The sequence below is a fragment of the Rhopilema esculentum genome, chromosome 7 (assembly GCF_057945365.1).
Source record: "Rhopilema esculentum isolate cy_ngs chromosome 7, ASM5794536v1, whole genome shotgun sequence".
Lineage (NCBI taxonomy): Eukaryota > Metazoa > Cnidaria > Scyphozoa > Rhizostomeae > Rhizostomatidae > Rhopilema > Rhopilema esculentum.
The window spans coordinates 4,931,112-4,953,147 of NC_142821.1; the positions used below are offsets into that span (position 1 = coordinate 4,931,112).

Genomic DNA, 22,036 nt, shown 5'->3' on the forward strand with positions numbered 1-22,036 from the left:
CCTACAAAAGATAAAAAGCTTTGAAATTCAAATTTTAATAAGGGATTTTTCATATGTACTGATTACTTCACTACGAACATTTTTTTACAATGAGCTTAGCTGCTAAGGTTGGAATTGCTCCTCAATGTGGTAGAATTATAATTGATTACATAATTTATGTGCAAAATGACAAGACAGATTATATTTTGTTTTTTGATTTTATTATATCCAATCCATACGACGCTACCCTGCAAAATGATCGCTCGATACCTGGAAGATAGAGGGGATTGATAGAGAGTAGCAAAGGGGAAGGGGGGATGAAAATATTTGAATGATTGTCCAGCACAATGCCTATCTCTAGTATCCATCTCCAGTTTATCTCAGGCTTTACTGCAGGGTCTGAGATTTCTTTAGATGGTCTTTAGAAAAAACAAGCATTTAAAGCCCTAAGTGCTTTTGCGAGACTCATTCCATAGTGTTTAGATTTTACTGTCGTATCCGCACTTCCTGTAGATGTTATAGCGCTCTTAAAAGATGCCTGATCTGCTATAAATTTAACGCGTCCAAATTTACCACGAAAGAGAGATTCGTTTAGCTCACTAGATCTTTAAAGGGCTATAAATCAATCAACTTATCTTTAGGAAACTTTCCGAAAATTACCTAATGAGCCAAAAACAACCATTCTCAAACTTATCGCCACTTACTGACATTCAAAATGACATTGTTAATCACTTACTAGCTTGAACGAAGTGCCTCGGGTATTTCTGATGTTCGTTTTGGTGTCTTTCCTTATATTCATAGGTTTGCAAGCCAGTTGTGATGACTAGCTAGGATGAGGGGTTGTGTATGGAAGATGGAGAAAGCCACGATATCGTGTAGGTGAGCTACGAATTAATTTGTTAGTTGATAACGGATAATCATTTTTTGGTTTCCTAAACGTTCATAATAAACTTAATAGCTTGTAGATTCACTTCTCTACAGCTCAATGGTTTGCTCTGCCATTTTGTGCTACACATTGTAGTACAAATTAAAATAGGTATCGGAAATAGAAAAAAAGAAATTGAAATTGAAAAAAAAATTGAGATGGATTTCAAGATTTCAAGCAATCCGTTGCTAAATAGTTTCTCAAGAGAAAATGTTACTATTTGCTTAGAGAATCTTAAAGTTGATGATTATTAATCGCATGGATTTCTAGGACTCTTTAGCCAAATTCTAATCCGCTACTCAGATCATGTTGCTACGTGAATATGAGTGAACGGATTGCCGCTATTTTATACAAAGGTATCGCCGTTCAAGGGTTATAGTTAGCAACAGTGATCGTAATATTACCCAACAAGCACTTTTGCTTGTGCCCGTTGACTTTTCAAAACAAAGGCTATTTTCTGATCAGGTACCATGCCTTAAATGGAGCTGTGTATTCCTCCTCCACAGTGGCACCTACTTATATAAGGACGGTTCAGTTATATTTCAATCGACGCCTTACCCACCTGTGGTCGTGGTTTTCGGTAGGCCTTGGCTTCACTTTCAGGTTTCCGTCAAGACATTGTCATAAATCTGGGAATAGCCAATGAGATACTCTAGAAGCTCACATAATTATTCGAAGAAATGAATAATTACTGCAAATGGTAATCTGCGAGTTCATGTAAAGTGGCCCAGGCGGCAAGACTTATGTGAATACGAGTACCTTTTTGAAGCATTATCATAAAAAGGCGCGGGTCGTGCGCGCTAGCAGAAAAGCTGAGCTAAACATGTACTCTATGGGCTATAACGATAATTTGTCTCACTGCTCATTCTGGGGAAGAACGCGACACGAAAGCCAATCTAATGCTTACTATTCTCCAATAAATCAAGCATTCAATAGCTTGGGTACTTCTAACCCCATATATCAACTTGAGTCAATGGTAAGCCAGAATTCTTCAATAGGTCTTGTTACAGCGCGACAGAACCAGCGAAATTTTGCAAGCTGTAGCCGGTATATGTATAACAATGCACCATATCAAGAAGCAACTCAACGGAGAGATTGGCAATGGAGACGGCATTCGGATGAAGCACTAGGAGAGCTGTGTTCCTGGCTGCAAGCAACGGAGTCCACTTTGTCGTCACGTTTGCCGCAGAGATCTGAAACGAGGAGCAGTTGTGCTCTGCTTAGGCCAGCTCCGAAAGAGAAAAAAAAGCCAAGCTCAGCAGACGCCAAGGCAGCGAAAAAGCAGTCATTGGCGCAGAAGAAGTCAGAAAAAGGTAAATAAATCTTTACATTATCCTTTGTTTGCTTAGAGATCTTCTAATCGGCCTTCCAATTTTGCGAGCCAACATGCCTTGTATTATGCCATTCAAGCCAAAAGCATTGATTTTGTGCTTCAAAAGTTCAAAAAATTATTGAAAATTTTATTTCTAGTACCTGATGTTTCGTTATCATTGATTTTCTTGCTATCTTGCTTACTCTGTGAAACAGAAACTTTTCACGTCTTTGAAGAGATTCCTTTTTGTCATCATGGCCATTGAGAGCCATATTGACCTCAAATCGTCGCTTAATCTAGCAATGTTCTTATGTGGGATTTACAAGAAAATTTATTACCGAACATAGCTGAAAGCAATCTAAATGAAACTTAGGCGATCTTGAAAGTCTAGCTGTAAATTCTTCAAAAGTCATCAAGTGCCTTTTCTAAATTAATTTTGAAAAATGTCCTAATGTTTTGTCATGCGATACCACGTCGAATTTTGACGGTGAATCGTTCTTTTTGAGCATAATTTTCATGCTTAGTTTGGATAATTCTGAGCCCGTCTTTCGAAATCTATAAAAAATTCCTGCTTTTCGAAAATAACCTTTCTTTGCTCGTAATAATTCACTGAAAATAGCATTTTCTGCAAAATGGCTGCATGAAAATGTCTGCTCTCTATCTTCACAAATACTGGTAAAGGACATACTGCATATTCTGCACACAAATACTGCATATCAGGGCAGTAAAATGCACGAAGATAGCGTAGAGTATGTACATCATATTGGTTCATAAACTTAATTTGCTTATCTTGATCTACCTTCAACTGGTTTCTTATGCAGTTTACTAAGAACTGTAGACTTCGAGCATCATTATACTTCAGCTTTGTTTCTTTTTTTACTGATTCTCCTTTGAAGTATAATAGAGGTAGAATAGAAAAAAACAAGTTTGCAGAAACGTCACCATTTGTATCTAGAAAATAACTGCACTGCCTTCGACATAATTTCGAAAAATTATGACGAATCTTACAACAGTAAAGTGCCTGATACCGAAGAAAAATAAGTATGGCATCCTTTCGTCTTGAAAAACAACTGGAATGATTTTTGCTTTTTAACGCAAATTTTTTGTAAAATTTTGGCGCAGTTTCTGAAACATGCTATCTAACGAACACTTGGTAGGTATATCAACACAATCGATGTTTTGAAAACTTTTAAATTTTTCTAACCTTGTTTGACTTCAAGCAACTTTAATTTTCAATCAAGTATGGGCTCACGCCTTTAGCGAAAAAAACTTTGGTTACAAAATGTAAAAAGCAATTTCTAAATTGAAGACCTTTGCTGTACATTAAGCGAGCTGAGTTACTTTATTTTATGGATTCGCTTTGTGGGATGTTTAAACGCTCACGTGCAAGGACCTTGACATTCCTGATACTTCAAAGGCAGTCTAAATGAATTCACTTTCAAAATACAATGTGCCATTTTCATATGCACCGGTTATTCTAATTAAACGATGTGCCATTTTCACATGCACCGGCTAGTCTAAGCTCATTTTAAAGCCAGTTTATTCTGTCACTGCTAGTCTTTTTCTGCAAATAGTGACTTATCCATTGCATTTTTCTTCAAAACTCATTATGCTTGATAAGAAGAACTTTTCATAAAGATCAAACATTTTGTCATCTTCTATGGTCTAAAATGTTTCCATTCTTTGCTCCTCGGGAAATTTTTGCTGGCATTGTATGATCATATTTTTATTTTTTCACTAAACTAAGAATTATTGATAGTTAAAATAACATAAAGCTGTTGCTGGATTTTAAAATTTTCCTGTCTAGTTACAGGCAGTAGCTGTTTTTAGAATATCAGAAGTCTGTCAACATCTATTCCTATTTGATGACCCCTTTTAGAATGTTTCTGAATCTCCTTATATTTATTTGCACAACAAGTGCATTTTAGTGTATGCATTTATTCGCTTTTTTCAGTAATTTCTAGATATTCTTGAAAATTGTGACTGTTTTTGGGTCTTTGGCTTACGTCGTCAGCCATAATTCTTCAGCATACTTCTTCCAGAACCATGCCTAGTTTGACTATTTAAGATTTCTTAGTATGACTTCTAAGAAGATAAGATAAACTCGGACATATTCCGTGTAGTTTCATTTCAAACAGGTAAAATTGCATCAAATTTTCATTAAAGATATACTTAAATTTATTTGCGCTATCGTTTGTACTTGCATCCATAATATAACTCAAATGTCACTTTTATCATAAAATACAAAACATTTCACCAATATTTCACTTAATTTTAAGACAATACTTAGCTGCAAATAAATGTAATCGATTTCCTCAAGTATAGCAGTACAGATTTTATTTCAAAAGATCTAATGTTAACATTATTTCAAATTATGTTAGGGTAAATATACCAGTGCCTATATCAGTTCGTAACAACAAGCACACTGAATTTATGTTAAGGCCACTTTTTATTAACATTGGCAAACAGTAAGATAAAAATGTCTTATATATTTTGATTTGACAGTATTCTTCTTATCCTTTGTATTCGTTTCAAGTTATTGTATTTTCCGCAACAGCTTCTCTTAAAGCCTGCATTTGAATAGACACTTTATTTAACTAAACACTATATTAATTGTCTCCATAGCCACGATCTATCAGTGAAACAATTAAACTTAACATAATTCATTAGCCGAAAAATGCTTCAAATTCTTTTAAGTTTAATGATTTTTTTGCAAAATTTTCCATCTGCGCTTACCAAAACTTCGAAGTTTCCAAATCGATGGTCGAATGCTTTGTTAGCATGCAATGTTGGCTGTCTAGCGCCATTACAAAATGCATAAAAACAAAGTGAAATAACAAGTAAATTCATTCTCTTTATATTCTTTGGATATTCAAGTTTTAAAATATATTTATCCAACGACAATTAAAAATTATTTACGAATCTTTATTAAATAACAGAATCTATTAAGACCGATTAATTATTATTTTGTCTTCTGAAATACATTGAACGTCTTTTGGCTAACCATTTGGCGTATTCTATTTGCATATTTGTACATAATGGCCTTTAGATGTAACAAAATATCTGTGATTAAGTTTTCTTGTTTAGTGTCCCGGAACCATTGATTGCTACAGCAAACAATTAGTGGCTATGAAAGCTTGAAGTCACTAGGTTTGCTCCCATATATTTCCATTAACGAATATTATTCTAACTGTTTACATTTAGAAGAAAGAAACTGGTTAAAATTTGCAAGCATGTTTACATTTTGGATAATATTTACTGTAAATATGATATCTGAATATTCAGATTACTGTTGTCTAATCGTCTGTCTCATAACCACGAAAAAATGAATTTACAGTCTAGTTACCCAATGCAAAAGCAAACATAATAATGACAGCAAAGGAATGACATAGAGATGCAGTTCCATGTCTTGTACTTCATTTGATAATACCGTCATCTTTAGGAAACCTATTTGTTAAGTGCAGAAATTTTCGCTGAGATGTTGCAGAATAAGACATCATATACTGTTTGTATAAACTGTGACATCACTAGCATGTCTTCTACATATGTAGATAAACTACTGCCTTGACTCGTGTAATTGTTAAAGGAAGCCTTCTGCTATGTTTTAGCTCGTACTTATAATCATAGTCAGTGTGTTTTAAGTATTCAACATCAACCCTTCTCAGCTTTGTTATAAGATAGAAATAACTACAGAGATGGAGCTTTAAATGCATTGTTTCCAAAAACTGACAACATCGGTTCTAAAGCTGCTGAATCTATTTCTAGGCATTCCATTTTAATTGAGTTTTTGTTTATTATTTTGTTGCAGATTCTTATATCTTTATTAGGGCATTTTACGTACATTTCTGTGGCACCTGCAAATTCAAGGGCAGATTACATAAAAATTTGTCATACAAACCTGAGGAGAAACATAATTAATTAGAACAATTGGATTTTAATAAAATATCAGATTGGTTCTGTTTGCATGACTTTATAAACAAATATTTTGTCCATTTAAACTTTCCACTCATAAAGTAAAAGCATAACCTCAAAGGTTTCATCAAAACTTTACTTTTGTTTCATCAAAATCCGAATCACAACACTCAACTTTCAAGCATGCTCCCTACAACAAAATGCACGTTCAAGAAATCTTCTTCTCTGCTTTCTTCCTATTCTTTTAAGAACACATATTTCGTATTAAACCCTATTTTATTGCTTGTACCCTTCTTATCTTCCCTAAAATTCTATATAATTTTTTGCAAGGGTATTTTTTGCAAGCAAAGCCAATGACACCAAGCATATACATACTTCAAACTCAATGAAAACCATTGTAAACGTACCATGTATTAATACATACTTGTAAATATATATATATATATCTACGTATTTGTTTCTTTATCAAAATTCATTGATGGCTTATTGAATCCCAGCCTATGCCTTTTCGTACGGTGCCCTTATTTAAGTTGACAATATAAACTGTGTTTCCCTTGCAAGGGCTGCTCTAAGAAAATACAGTTTGCGGCCTAAAGAATGACAGATCTAAAAATATTCACATTCACTTTATATTTTCAATACTGTACAGTCAAGAATATACGCATTTAAATGCCATTTGAATTGCGTTTCGTTACTTTAGACCTTGGAAGAAAATAGCATCAATAACATAAGAAATGGTATGAATACCCGCATTAAATTCAAAAAGGCCCTATTCATACCTCTTGAGTGGCTCCTTTTGGTAGTTAGCAATTTGAGCCCTATTCATACCTATTCATACCTCTTGAGTGCCTCTTTTTGGTAGTTAGCAATTTGGTGGCTCCTTTTGGTAGTTAGCAATTTGAGCCCTTTTCATACCTATTCATACCTCTTGAGTGCCTCTTTTTGGTAGTTAGCAATTTGAATTGAAACTTTTTCTCAATGTTTAATTGTCACTTGCTAGCCGGTCGATAAAATTGAAAAGATAAACTGGTTGATCAAATCTCAAGTTGAGTGATGATACTGAGCTATGCTCTCAGATTATTTAATTTTTGCTTTGCAAAATTTTGAGTAACTTTATCATAGCTTTTCTATGAATGCTTTATGGAGAGTTTAGACATAGGGAGGAGAAACACGGGGATCGAGAGACAGATGCCATCTCGTACATACCTTGCAACTTTGCCTTTCTTACTTGGGAAATCAGTAAGGTAGAAACTTTGAACGACCAGAAATCTTGGAATAACAATATTCATTAAGGTGTTCCTCCTGTCCCCCCTAAAATACCCCTACAGATGCTTGCAATTTCATTATATAATTTTGTTTATGTTTCATATATTGATACTATCTTATTCGGCCCTTACATATAGTCTTCACTTCCAAAATTGCCTCCGGCTCAAAATCACTTCTTTTCAAATCGATTGCTTAAGAAAACTTAAAACCGATACTATTACATATGATATGCAAGGTTTTTGCAATCAATGAATGAATTATACACAGAAAGGAATAACGATAAATACAATTCTTTAAACTAGAACCTATAAAGCTTATTGCAATTCATCGGCATTTTTCATGCTTGTTAATCTTCCATTCGTGTCATGTGGTTATCGAAAACTTTCTAAAACGGGAATATTTACAGCTTTTTAAAGAAACTATATATCATTAATCTGTTTGACTAAGCGCTCTTCCAAATCCGATTCTTTTCATTGAAAAGCTGATGCAGCATGTCTTAATCATGTGATGAGTTTCATTCGATTAAGTTTTAGAAATAATTGTTCTTGATTTTCAAGGATTAGGCAGTTAACAAACGATGAAGATTGCTTAATTCTCTTTCTAACAGTATCGGATTGCATCAACGAGGAGCATGCATGCCGAGCCGTTGCAACTATGGCTCTTAAGAGGAGAGGGCTTGTGTCTACAAAATAAACAAAAAACCTTTGTTTCCAATAAACAATCCATAGTGTTTCGATTGTTCCCAAACAATGGTGCCCTTTCTTTCTACTCTACAATGTATGCCAAAAAGTAGTTTTACGATGTATTTCATCACTCTTCTCCGGTATTTTTTGTTCCAAGTATTACTTTTATACTTTGATTTAGGTCCCGTTGATTGTTCTGTAGAATAATTGTAAAGATACAGAGGATAATGGACAAAACATTCTTGTAACAAGAGTATTTTCAATTCATTACACAAGACTTGAATTACTTCACGAAAGGTAGATGACTGCATGGGGACTTACGTTAAGTAACCAACAAAGATGAACTTTCATGATCATAATCTTGTCTCCGTTCACTCTTGATTTGCTGGGCATGTAAATGTCACGTCAGATAAAACTGCCATTATGGAAGACAATTATCTGTCTGTAAATCCAATTGGTAATAGGAAATGAGCGCATGCTGTTGAAGTGAAAATTTTGTAGAGGGAATGTCAGTGGTTTTAGGTAGAAAAGAAGGCTATAAAAAGTACTTTTACCAAGGAAAATTGTCAAATAATCATCTTAATAAATTTCAATTATTTAACTGTTGTATTACACGCTAATCGTATTGTTATAATTTATTATAGCCTCGTACTATGATTTATGTTAAAAAGAGCTTTTATGAATTTTTTAGACAAGGGAATGTTGACTTTGTGTTAGCCGTAGTTATCAAAAATGGTATCAGATCTGCACTGCATTAACAAGGATTGCAGCCCTATGTTAATTGAATGACACTGTAATCTGTAATCTGTGATCTAAATCAGATTTAATTTAATACTGATCAAATGAAATTTTATCAGAGTTGATTTCATGAGGGATGTTGTAGAATTTGACTTCGCTATGGGTTCTTATTTCAGCTTATTTGTATTGTTCTCATTTGGGTGTCAATCAGTGGCGGCTCCAGCCTGGGATAAGTGGGGGGACAAAAGGTATGTCAGGGACAACGCCCATTTGGACCACGCCCTTTCCCCTGTTTGGAACTTTTTCTTCCGGAGGAAACACCTGTTGTCTCCAAAGAAATGTCATTTACATGTGACGATCTAGATAACGTACATACCCCCCCCCCCCACCCCCTGAAGTTTTCTCATCAGGTTTGCAAGAATCTCAAGGACCAACTTTCTGAAAAAGTGGGGGGGGGACTAGTCTCCCCCCATTCCCCCCCGTGGCTCCGCCACTGGTGTCAATTGTCATGCTTCAATTTGGTATTTAAGTCCTTTTGTGCTTCTTTGATGCCATTGGGAATAATAGAGAAGAAGGAGTTCTGTAGTTTGGGCTTCTGCACGAAAGTGTGGATCTCTTGACTCAGATGGGTGTATTTCATTGCTTTGGGTCGGGATTATCTTGCTTACTTCGTATGCTTTTTCCACGCTGTTCTCTTCTCCCGTCCTTCCCTTCCTTTTTGATATCAAGCGTAGTGTGTTTCTTCAAATCCTTGTTCATTCTATTGTATTAGACTAGGGCATGTTTACATTACGGGATTTATCTCAAAGTTCTTGTTATTTTTCGTTTAGGAAAGACTAGGCTCTTAATTCAGTCTTGTTTTCTCTTCCTCTCTCATATCTTAGGTATCTAAGGTAAGACTGGTGCATCGGCTCTATGGTGGGGAAAAGTGAAATTTTCTTGTCCATTCCCTGCCCAGAACTTTAAGCTGCTTGTACTTGCGTCTATTAAGCTATATCAGAGGTTAGGATTTTGTATGGGTTAGGTGAAGCAACTAAGCCGATGCACCAACGGTTCAACGTTGCTTCCTGTGATGAGGGAGTATAGCCTCAAAACTTGATTTGATGAGGGATGTAGCAACGTCTTCTGAAAGAACTTTTTCATCTTATTTTTACTCCGAGTAAAAGATTAACGCATAATATGCAGAATGTAGATTTAATTTATGCAAGTAGATAATAAATATTGAACCTGAGATACGCCGTTTAGCAACGAGAGTTGTAAGGGTTAATCAATATGAAAATGAAGTGATATTTTTGTAAAAATCAATATCTTTGATAAAGTCATAAAGATTATTCGCTATACAAATTATTTGATACTTGGTTCCATCACAGGTGACAAGTCATATCCAGTATCATAATTGTAGAAGCTCATTTTGCAATACACTTAGTAGATATTTGACAAATGCTTTTCAACAACTCGTCTGCAATCGAACAATCATATACAAAGATGTCCCGTGCTTTACTGCGCTGAGCATTGCCAGTGAGAAGGGCTGAATTCCGCTGGAATACTGGAATATTGAGTTTAAGTACAGCAGTATGTTGTAGTTGCATTTAGGGGCTCATCCCGGATGGAGTAATTTACTGGGGAAAGTGATTTGTTATAGTTTGCTACCTAATATTTGGCGTGAGACTATAACTTCAGATAAGATATTGCCTCACTCTGCCTCTAAAAAAAGGGTGGTTTAGCAGCTCATTACTAAAGGAATCGAAAGGTGGAGCTCCTATGGCTAAAAACCACCAGGAAGACTTTTGTAGCCAAACAACGCCTTGACTTCAATGTTATTTGAAAGGTTTCAATGTTCAGTTTATTTCTCAACTGAAGTACGTAAACATTTGTGGTGTAATATGCATATTCAATAGCACAAAATAACAAAATACACCACAAAAAACAAACCAAACGCTATGCAACACAATAAAACATAGTTAAAAAAAACACAATTCAACACAACGCAACACAAAATGACACAACTCAGCACAACACACAAAAATACAATACAGCGAAGCGAAGCACAGCACAGCAATATTCAACAAAGCAAATTACAACGCAACAAAACACAATACAACACCAGAAAACACAACAAAACATAGCAAAACAAATTACAACACGACAAAATACAACGCAACAAAACACAACACAATGCAACACCACGCAACACAATAATCAGTCTGCTAAACCTGTTTTAGCAAGTATTAGGTAGTATTCCAATACTTAATGATGAGACAGCTGTGTCAATGCTCGCAGATTGAGATTTTCAAAGCATCTCGCCGTATGTGCGATATAGAAAGTCAAAACAAATATTTGAATGTGCAGCATTCTCTCACGAGTTTTGATGCTTCATAACACAAACTTGAAACAATAACCAGGGAAGCATTTTGAGAGATTTAATGCTCGTTCTCCACGGACCCTATACTTCACAATCCAAAGCACTTCAGTTACAAATTTTTAAGAATAAGATCGTTTAGATCCCCACAATGTCTTATGAACTGCAAATTCTAACGGTGAAGCGGAATTGAATTGACTGTGCGACAAATGCTTCTAATAAACATTAGGAAGTGAAACTTCAAATTCAACACCGAATATCGAAACGAATGTACATTTAAAAATGTGCCAAATCTAATTCAAAGGATCGAGCTAGAAAGGTGAGGATAATCTAGTTCGACGAATTGGAGGCATGGATGTGGAACCGGAGTTAAATATTAAGTTTCTGCCATGACTTTGCATTGTATTTTATATTCGCCTTTCAATCTTGATAGATTAATAACTTGAAACTGCTTATAACGCACGAAAATCGCAGAATAGATGCAGTTAGGTTTGCTACGATTATGTTAAGAATTCATCAGCTTTAACCAGGTTGATAAACGTTTGGTTCCCAGGTAAATATCAATAACGTTGTCATTCTTAGGCTACCTAGTATTGTAATAGGATTGCACGGTGTGCTAATGCTGCCGACTTTGGTAACTGGCAACTTCAAAAAGTCACTGTAATAAAGGATGCCAGCCACAATACTGCAAACGCTGGTCTTTAAATCATGCCTATCATGAATGCCGATACCACAATTCAGATGCAGAAGTGAGTTAGATTACCAAAGGAAACATTTAAAATGTGATATATTTTTTTCAAGGATGTGTAGGCATTTGAAATACCTGTTTTACCACTAAGTGACCAGTAAGATTTTCATCCTGGCGTCATACAAATCATATCACTGCAATTCGTTTCTGCATTGGAATAGACAAAATCTTGTATTAATCTATAAAGAAATCTTTGCAGTCCTTGGAAATAATTAGCAATATTTGATCGGACAAAGGTTAATTTTGTATAAACCGGTTTGCATTTGATCTTAGATTTAAGTGAATTTCTGGTAAAACAGCCACAAAACAAAATAGAAATATAACGGCGGAAAGAAGCTTTCTGCTTTCACTGTTAGGGCTGTCGGTGAGGGCAATTGATGGGGTTGGTCAAGTAGTGAGGATCTGGTCTAACTGTTAAAGTGTCTTTCTTTACTGGGCTAAGGGTGCTTTCTTAATTGTTGGCGTAACTACAAACGCTGTCTTCGTTAAAAAAAGCGTATGAAGTTTTGCCAAAAGCAACGACAGGAACGACAGCAAAGACAACAAACGATTTGAAACAACAGCAACAACAACACTAAATGGCAAATCAAGGCTAATTTTACAGCTGGCATAAAAAGGATGGCAAACATTGTCTTTTAGACGGGGGATCATCCAAATATGGCCTTCTGAGTTATTTCTGAGAGACAAAATCCGTCTCATCCTTCTTAGGAAGGAAATTGTTCAGATTTGCAAAAGAATTTCTTTTCGTTGCTAGTTGATAAGTATTTCAAAACAGTGCTTACATTTATCAACATGTGACTCCCGAATTGAGAAGATTCTAATGCTGCTTGGAAAGATAAGCATAACAAAATTGACCGCTATAAATAAAAATAACCTTGCGTTTTGTTTGTAATATTTGTCTCTGTATAGGAAAAGATGAAATCAATTCCCAAATATAAACCAGCCTTTATATAAATCAACAGCTCTACTAGTGTTATCTGCACTGTAACTTTTCGTTCAATTGTCACATCAGTCTAATAGTTAATTTTTTTTAGAATATCAGCTGTAAAATTAAACTGGCCAAGCTTTAAATGTATTCATGTCCCAGTACATGTCCCGAACTCGGTATTCAAAAGTCTTATTTTTCTTTCCACTATCTCCCCCCTTCCAACAGAACTCTCTTCTCACGACAAATCATATTTTCATCGATATCTGTGCATAGTCTGCGTTACCCCCAAAAGCTACAGACTCTCACAGTTAAAGTCTTTTTATAATTGCTAATTGTCATTACATTGATCAAAAAAGTTATTTTGAAAAATCATTTCAATCTGATGGGCACTCCTGAATTTCATCGTCATATTATATGACATTAATAACTAACTTAGAACTTCCGAAAATATATCTTAACTGTCAAAACCTTCGCAAGCAAGCACACAAAACAAAGTCAAAATCTAAGTACAGATTTTTACAGGTTTCGATTAGAATCAAATGGCTTCACCACTGTGCAAATCTACCATTCCTGAAAGACAGGTTTGATATTTTCGACCTTCTTCCTCGAGGTGCTAAACTAGTTTTGCTTCAACTTTGAATAGGGAAGGGATGAAGATAGAAGTTATACGTATTTGGTACCAAGCATTTGTTTGTGGGTTCGTCTCAACAGCTCTGTCCAAGAATGTAAAGATAGTCACCTTGACTTGTTGAATTGTGCGAGACTAATCTTCGGCACAACATAAAGCTTTGAGATAAAGCATTAAGGAGCTATGGCAATTAAATCAAGCATATGTCGCCGGAGTAAAAATAGTATATGTGACATAAGCATCAGTGTAAACTTACCTTTCGAATCGATTTTGATCAGCTGTTAACTTGTTTCATTAATTTTCTGTCCGAGTTTGTTCATAAATAATTCTTAGGAGTATTTCGGGTGACACGTGCTGAACAGAAAATCACCCATTTCATTGTTAAGCCATGAATAAGGGTATTGGGTGAGAAATATGCCATTCTTCAAGGAAGAAAGGGGAAGGGCTGATGAACCACAGATATCTCATATGGCTCAAGTTTGCTTTTTATTCATTAAAACCTAATCAATTCATGAAGATATTATTCTTCAAAAGCATTGAAAGATAACATAAGACAATGCACCATCAAGCTTAGATTGATTCAAATTCTCACAAATATGCGTCAAATACTCTCCTAAATTTACAAAACTCTTCTAAAAAAAATTAATTATATTTACACCTTCCTTAAAAGAAAAGATTTTCTACCAATAAAGACCCTGGCAGTTCAAGGAAACTGTTCATATCTGATGCAAATGCGGCGCATTTTTGAAGATTTACAAGACATATAAAACACTGTTAATCTCCTATGAATCTTAGCGTTGAAGAGATGCTGGATAAATTACACCCATAAATAATTAACCACAACAGTCCTTTGCGGATGAGGCTGAAGAGCCATCGGTGTTATCTTATGGTTTAGAGGGAGTAATATTCGCTTGTTGAAAGGCAATAATCGCTCAATCTGCTGCAGTCAATGGCTGCACAAAATTAATAACAGCATTCATTCATTGAATTTGATTGTATTTCACTTGAAGCTAAGAATTTCTCAAAACTTCTGTCCTATGAAGGCCTATAGCTCAACTTCATGAAGGCCTATAGCAGAACAGACAGGACACTTTGAGCAAGATAGTTGCATCATTTGTGCCAGATTTTCGATATCCAGTGCTTAAATTATTGGCAAAGATTCTTAAGTATACTAATAACCCTTCAGGAATCTAGTTGATTTGAAAAGTAACTGCATCTCTTTACTCTTTGCAGAATCAAAAGTGCCTTGGAAATGCCGGTCAACTCCACGGCAAAAACGAAAAACATACTCTCGATATCAAACACTCGAGTTGGAGAAGGAATTCCTTTTCAATCAGTACTTGACCAAGGAAAGACGTCGGGAATTATCAGCTAACCTCGGCTTGACTGAGAGGCAGATAAAGATTTGGTTTCAAAATAGAAGAATGAAGCAACGGAGAACCAACAAGTAGACTCTTAGGCCGTCTGGCTATGTCTTGATAAAAAGCTGTTGGTGGTAAATACGACCAGAGCTTCCATCTCCAGCATTCGATTTAATTAAGACGCAACAGCTAACAGAATTCGAGAAGATTACTGATGCTGGCCATATTGACACGAGTAAACCAATAGGCGGCTAAGCAGATTTCTGCTATTCTAACGTCGCTAACTAACCAATTCTTCCAATTCGGAATGTCCCAATTACTTCTTCGTTTAGGGCGTTGCAGACACTCCTCAGGGGCTAAGTTGAAATCTTGTCGTAAAAGCCTGTAATTCCCATCCCTTCACATATTTTTAAGCTTGTGTTTGAGCAATTGCTGTGAAAAGTCTAACTTCAAGAGCAGATCTTTTCTAGAATTTACAAACAGTGACAACTTACTATCGGTCTTGCAGGATTTATTTCAACTAGACCTCCACTGTGTATGTTCGCTGTAAAATTTGGCTTGGTTATTTGATTATTTGTTATTTGTAATTTCATGTTTTGTAGAATTATACTCCTAAATGTGCAAAAAAATAAAGAAATAAAATCGTGTGGCATTAACTAAGAATCAGATTATATTTAGTGATGATTCCTCTTCAGTCAGTATTATCTACAATTATATATAGCCAGTGCATTGATAGCTGGAAGCGCTCAGAACCCGTTTTATCAAACAATATGACAAAACAAGTGTTAGCTTTAGCTAGCAACGAACTTAAAGGATCTTGCGCAACCGGCATGCTTAGCGGCAGTTGTCTTGAGAAATGGACTGTATTTTGTATTTTCATGCAGTACGATATTAGGCCTGTTCTGCGAATTAAATTAACAAAGCGAGCCGGTTGCGCAAGAGCCTTTAAGCTTTATCTAACTAGATGTCTAATTATAAAATAAGACGTTTATGTACTAAGTCAATACATTGTGATTAATACTGGCTACTGTTCAGCCCATCTAATTATATCATTATTTCGTTTTAGAAAAAATATTTTCATGCTTTTAGCCAGAGCCAAAAAACTTTCCTAACCTAGTGTTCTTTGATGCGACAGAGAGCAATTCCGTTGCTTTAATGTTATCGTATTCAAATAACTATAATATTATGTACATACTTACTTGTGTTAACTTGAATTATCTAATGCCATAACTAAAAACGCACTGTCATTTCCCTGAGTCTTAGAAAAGTGTAATGCTGAATTTGAAACTTTTATCCTCAAAATGATATGAAAAGCTACATTTTTTCCATGTATAAAAACTATGGCTCCCAGGATAAGGAGCATTTGGAATAATCTGCCTTCCATCAACTTAGCATTGTTAAAAACATGATCTTTACCATCATAGACTCTGAATTCTAAGACTTAAAGATTTGAACTGTTTTGACTTGCGGAATTATTACTGACGCTAATCGGCATTAAGAACCAGCTAGGGATGGTTAGGCTCCCATTAGAAGCAAGTTCTGGTGATGGCTCGAGACCCAGCTTCTGCATACATACACCTATCAGAGAGAAATGAAGAGATATTATACAAGTGACCAATAAAGCTGTCTAGTGCATCAAGACACGGGGCCTGGTTATCGCAAGACATATCTCCCTTTTTTCAATAATAATGGTTGTAAGCATACACAAAAGTAAATTGGAATAGTGAAGCCTCTATATGTTACAATAATCATGTTTAAAGGCAGTCTGTCCCCTATTGTGCGCAACTTTTATTGAAGGGACAGACTGCCTTTAAGTTATGTGAAAGATGCCATTCTATGATTGCAACCAATCCTATGATAATTTTTCCTGTTTTGGATTGAATCCTTTACTGAAAAGCTTTTCATACCAAGATTTTGTAATTTTTAACTACTAAACAACAAGAACCAAGGATTCAGCCTGTCTTCTCAAAAATGTCATTCTAAAAAATGAGGTACTGAAATATTTTGAATATAGGGCTCTATCTGCCCAAAACCGTTTTGCAACCAAAATAATACACACATTAAGGAAATGAACCCAAAACTAGCACATCTATTAGGCATGAAAAATTCTTGTATTGTACTATCCTAGTGAAAAAATATCCATGCATATTTCAATATAAATAAAATATAGTATTAAATAATTTAACCTGTGTATCTTAAAACTATGATAATACAGTTCATAAATTATTGATATACCTGAAAATGACAAAAATTTTAAAAACAAATCCAAAAACTGTCCAATGAACCTCTTTGTAGTATGAGTATAGGCTATTCAAGTAACGCACCCATGTTTGAATGCGATTTTTCTCTAAAAAAATTCATTCGACATAAAATTTTCTTACAATCACTTCTAACTTTCCAAATCTTAGCTTAGATAATGAATATCATTAGAAAATAACAAGCCATCCTACTCCAGTGACAGTTTTAGAGGCACTGTTGTCTCTCTCCTTCGAATGAACGAACTAGTGTTGCCGTGGGACAGAATTATTCCGTAATGTGTGCCTCGGGCAAGAAATTTTTAATGCTTCAAACCTACTTTTAAGACAATAAAAACCTTCAAGGAAAAACCTAATTTTTGTTACTCTATGTTTTTTATGTTTTTAGAAACAAGAAATAACTATTTTGGAAGTGTACGTTTTTAACATGAGGTAATAAGAAGACCAAATAATAATTGAGGATCTATCATTTAAAACTACGACAGTTAAATAGCCAACAGCAGAAAGCTTTGATTAAAAAATACATTACTTCCAACCATTGGGTCGTACTTTTCATCTCCGCAATTAGCCAGAGTCAAAAGAAATCAAGTTATCTTAAAAAAGTTTGAAAATTTGTTTGTTTTCCTGGTCTCACTTTTGTTAGTCATTTTATTTTGTTATCAACTTACCTTGACAAACAGGTTGCATTCTCTGCGCAGTAAATGATCTAATTGATACCTTTTTAGGGTATAAACGAAAATAGCTTTTGGTACACGGTACACAGTATCATAATAATGCTAGTTTTTCAACATCTCCAAAGTAACAACAAATAGAATAGCACTGTGGTGAATCAAACTCGAGTTAATGTTGCGTTTTATTGATTTGCTTTTTCCCTTTTGCTTTTATGTTGATTTTTGAAGATTTGATAGCCAAGCACATACAGAGAACTTTCATTATTCATAGAAAAATTTTCAATGCATGTCAAAGGATAAATCTAATTATGAACTCATGAAAAACCAATTCTCACTTTTGAAAGACTAACTTTTAAACATGCAAAAGTCTCGTTTGCTGGATTTTCGAAGGGAACAACTACATCACCCAAATTAAGAAAATTTTTGTTTTTGTTCAACACAATGAAAACGTCTTGTGCAACATTAGGCTATTAAAATTCATTCTGTATATTAAGATTGCGTGATTTTGTGAGCCCAAATGACTTTTGGTTAACTCCATACTACACCTTCTTTCGAAACTGTCAGCCTTGACAATAAATCAAGTCTTCAGTATCATCACACACTTATTCTTGTTTTTTACATAATTTTTGCATGGATGCTGCGGAAATAGAATGTTTCTCGTACAGCCAACGAAGTCGTCACTTTATCCTTTTCGGCTGACCACTTCAACACCGACACCCACTTAATCACAACTCCACATTAAGCTACTATCTCCCTAAGGCTGTGCAGAATGCTGTGAAAATCCCTTAGCCTCGCATTTTTGATTACTTGTCCATTGTATGATGGTAGTATTTGCTCGTAATGCCAATTATATGGAAGTAGTTCCAGAGTGATATTAACTTCAAGGGTCGCATTGGGACCTCTTCTATTTCCAGCTCCAATCCAGATCTTGAAAGACCCCTCTAGAAAACGATTGCTTCGTAGTGTGACTACTTCACTGGTGGTCATTTCAAAGGCTTAGCCCACAGACATATTCTTAGTAGGGCAGAATCACCAGAACTACATCGACAAGGGAAAAACTGATGCTTTCACCCAGACCTAAGGTTGAAGCAGAAATGACCGCTACATCATAGTGATTTGCAGGTCCTAAGATCTAGATAACGTTAGCAACAAATTTCATGTGAATACATGTTAGGTGAAATCTCATTGCAGTTATTAAAGTGTCAAAAATACTAGAGATTAAGAGAAAATAAGAAATAACAATACTCGGAAAGAATATTTAAGAAAATTGAATTTTGAATATATTCAGAATTTGATTTCAAAATAAATTCATTTTAAGTCTGCTGTTTGGTAGATAGGCAAAAACCTATTTTATTTGCTTGTAAAATGTGCTTGTAAAACTTTTGCTGCATTCAAAGTGTTTGCAAAACCTTTATAAACATCTTGCCAACTACATGTAGCACTTAAGAAAATCTAGCGAACATAATTGAACTGCGTGTATAATGTTTGGAAAGTTGTTTTCTTATGAAATGTTTGTTACATTCTGTGAACTTCATAAGAAGATTTTGCAGGTTCTTTGTTCGGGTACTTTAGTTCTATAGTTCTTAGCTTTTTGCTTGGAAACAGGGCTGCCTCTCAGGAGACGGCGTTGAAACACATTATACCCGAGATTAAAGTCCATAGACAGGACATATAGCCTGACAATCTGACGTTCAAGCTAATGTTTACTTTCTCAACGGATTCTGGTAGTAGAAAGTTCAGGCTTTCATAATCTGCCAGGTGACTTTTTTGAAAATGCCTGGATGTCACGTGACTGATGACGTCATTTAACGGTAAAAAGTCAGACAAAATCATCGCTAGCTCCTCACTAAAGGGTTATTTTTTAACGCAACTTACATATATTGACTCGTCTCATTGCAAGCTTTCAAATGATATATATTTAAGCAAGATTTGCCGACATAAGTATTTTCATTATGACGTCATAACAAATTTTGCATGACGTCATCAAATATTTTATTGTCATAAAATGATACGTTAGCATAATTTTGTTTTAATATTACGCTTGCTGTCAGCAAAAGCTTTTCTTCCAAATGTTTTTCAATTAAAATATTAGTATTTAGTTCATTTAAATTGAATTTGTGCCCACCGCAATAGCCAAAGTTCGAAACAGGTAGTAGTCACTATCTGACGAGTGAGTCACTTCTTCCTCCGAAGTCGCAAAGTCTTGCTCCCACTCTGAACCGGACAATTTTTTCTCTGCATCTGCATTTGACTGTTGCTAAGTCGGAAAATATCTTCGCACTATTATAGGCTGTCCAAGATGTCTTCGTACTATAGGTCTTTAGCGCTGGGTATGAAAGTGTATGATTTTCTTAATGGGTAAATTCATCTCCTGCGTCACCTTCATATTCTTGTGATGTAAAGGAAGCTCTCGGAGATGAGGAAGTTGCTTTCCTGTGAACCATTTAGACGGTCGAGTATGTCGTCCAAATTTCAACAGCAGGCTTTTGGGACATGTCTTGCAGTAGTTGCACCTAAACAGTGTAGCCAAAATAACCTTGTTAAGTTGATACAATTTAATTCTTTTCTGATTGAGTGATTATGGATCTGCTGGAATTGGGGCAGATGATTTTTTTCAGATTTGATAAATATCTTTGTCCCTAAATAGCTTTTATATGTTGTTCCACTATATTCTGCTGGTTCGCGAATGTCTTTGCTTTTGCGATAACTCCTTTGGAGAGACTTTTAATGATGACTTGTTTCTGGTTCCTCGTTAGCTTTTTTCACAGTAACCTTATCAATGTTGTGCTTATATGCAGTTGTCTCAGCCCACAATTCCATTAATCTGTGATAAAATACAGCAAATTTTGGAACCAAAAGTTTAAGCGATGCCTCAAATCTTGACGATTTGTTTGTTATTTATGCACATAAACCACTAATTTGTGGGTTTGCACTTCTGTGTTGCATGAACAAGCAGCACACATAAATCAGTATCTTTTGCAACAGCAACTACTTTTGCATCTTTCGAGTTACCATGCAAAATATTCTGGTTTCCGCCTTTTTGTGGTTACATCTTGGAGGGACTTCTACTTGCTTTTTGAAGTCTCCGATGCTTCTCCTCCTTAAGCTACGATAAATTGAATTGTCAGGGGCCTGTGACCCTCAGCGCTTCGAAAGAATTCGGGAGCAAGTCTCATAAGATTCTCTTTTTTTCATCAATGTAAAAATACTCTTCTTACTTTGGAGTATCTTTTGCTCTCCACTTTTTATATGCACTTGCCTTGTTGACTCTCTTTTGCCATTAGCTTGCTCGTGTGCTGTTTCTAAATATTTAGCGCTGACTTTGTTTCCACTTTCATTGCTTTAGCCTCATAAGGAGGATTGGCACATCCATGAATGTTCTTGAACCAAACACTGAATGTTTTCTTGGGTTTGATGCTACGAACTCAGCCCGTCTCATCAAATCTCCATCTGGCGTTTTCGGGTGGCGTTTTTACAAAATGTTCTCACGGACTGATGACACTAGCGCTAACATGGAAGAAATATTTCAAAGAAATGAGCTATTTTGCTCGAATGGTAGGTTGTTGCTAGAAACGAAAGTATAGTCAGAAACTTAAGCTGCATTCTGGGGCACAAAGATCCAAGAAAAGAGCGAAAGCAGTCTCAATAATGAACGAAGACCACCAAGCTTTCGTGATTGGCAAGGCTGCCTCTATCGAAAAGGCATTTTCATATCCCATCAAAACCATAACTCTAGTCTTGCAACTCCTGAAGGTGTACTGTGACAAGGAGATAAAGCTGTTCTTCTTAATTTCATGTGTAAGGAGCCAGATCCATATATAAATCCACCATCAGAAAAATGGCAGATGGAGTATTTTATTTATGAGATGGCCTTATTTCGCAGCAGAAGATAGCCTTATTGAAAAAAGTCATGCACCTTCAGCACATCGGTAGGACATCTTGGATAGCCTATATTGCCAAGACATTCTTCCGATTTAGTGTAACATTCAAATGCGGATGCAGAGAAATCATTGCCCGGTTCAAATATGGAGCAAGACTTTGCATCTTCGGAGGAAGAAGTGACTCACTCGTCAGATAGTAACGACTTCTTTATTTAAACTTTGGCTATTGCGGTTGGCACAAATTCAATTTAAATCAACTAAATACTAATTATTTTGATTGAAAAACATATGGAAGAAAAGCTTTTGCTGACAGCCAGCGTCATATTAAAACAAAATTATGCTAACGTATCATTTTATGACAATAAAATATTTGATGACGTCATGCGAAAT

At 35.4% G+C, this 22,036-nt stretch overlaps 1 protein-coding gene across 3 annotated transcripts; it reads left to right on the forward strand.

Annotated features, from left to right (window-relative positions):
- The first annotated feature begins 690 nt into the window (after nucleotides 1–690).
- LOC135683774 (uncharacterized) lies at nucleotides 691–16,033 on the forward strand. Of its 3 annotated transcripts, none has more exons than XM_065199126.2 (3): nucleotides 691–854; nucleotides 1,903–2,217; nucleotides 14,712–16,033. In XM_065199126.2, the coding sequence occupies exons 1-3, from the start codon at nucleotides 812–814 to the stop codon at nucleotides 14,927–14,929; spliced, it is 576 nt and encodes a 191-aa protein (XP_065055198.1). In that variant the 5' UTR covers nucleotides 691–811; the 3' UTR covers nucleotides 14,930–16,033. The 3 variants fall into 3 exon arrangements, with proteins under 3 accessions (XP_065055198.1, XP_088965375.1, XP_088965374.1); XM_089109249.1 differs by having other exon boundaries at nucleotides 697–858; XM_089109248.1 differs by lacking the exon at nucleotides 691–854 and having other exon boundaries at nucleotides 959–2,217.
- Nucleotides 16,034–22,036: the final 6,003 nt, after the last annotated feature.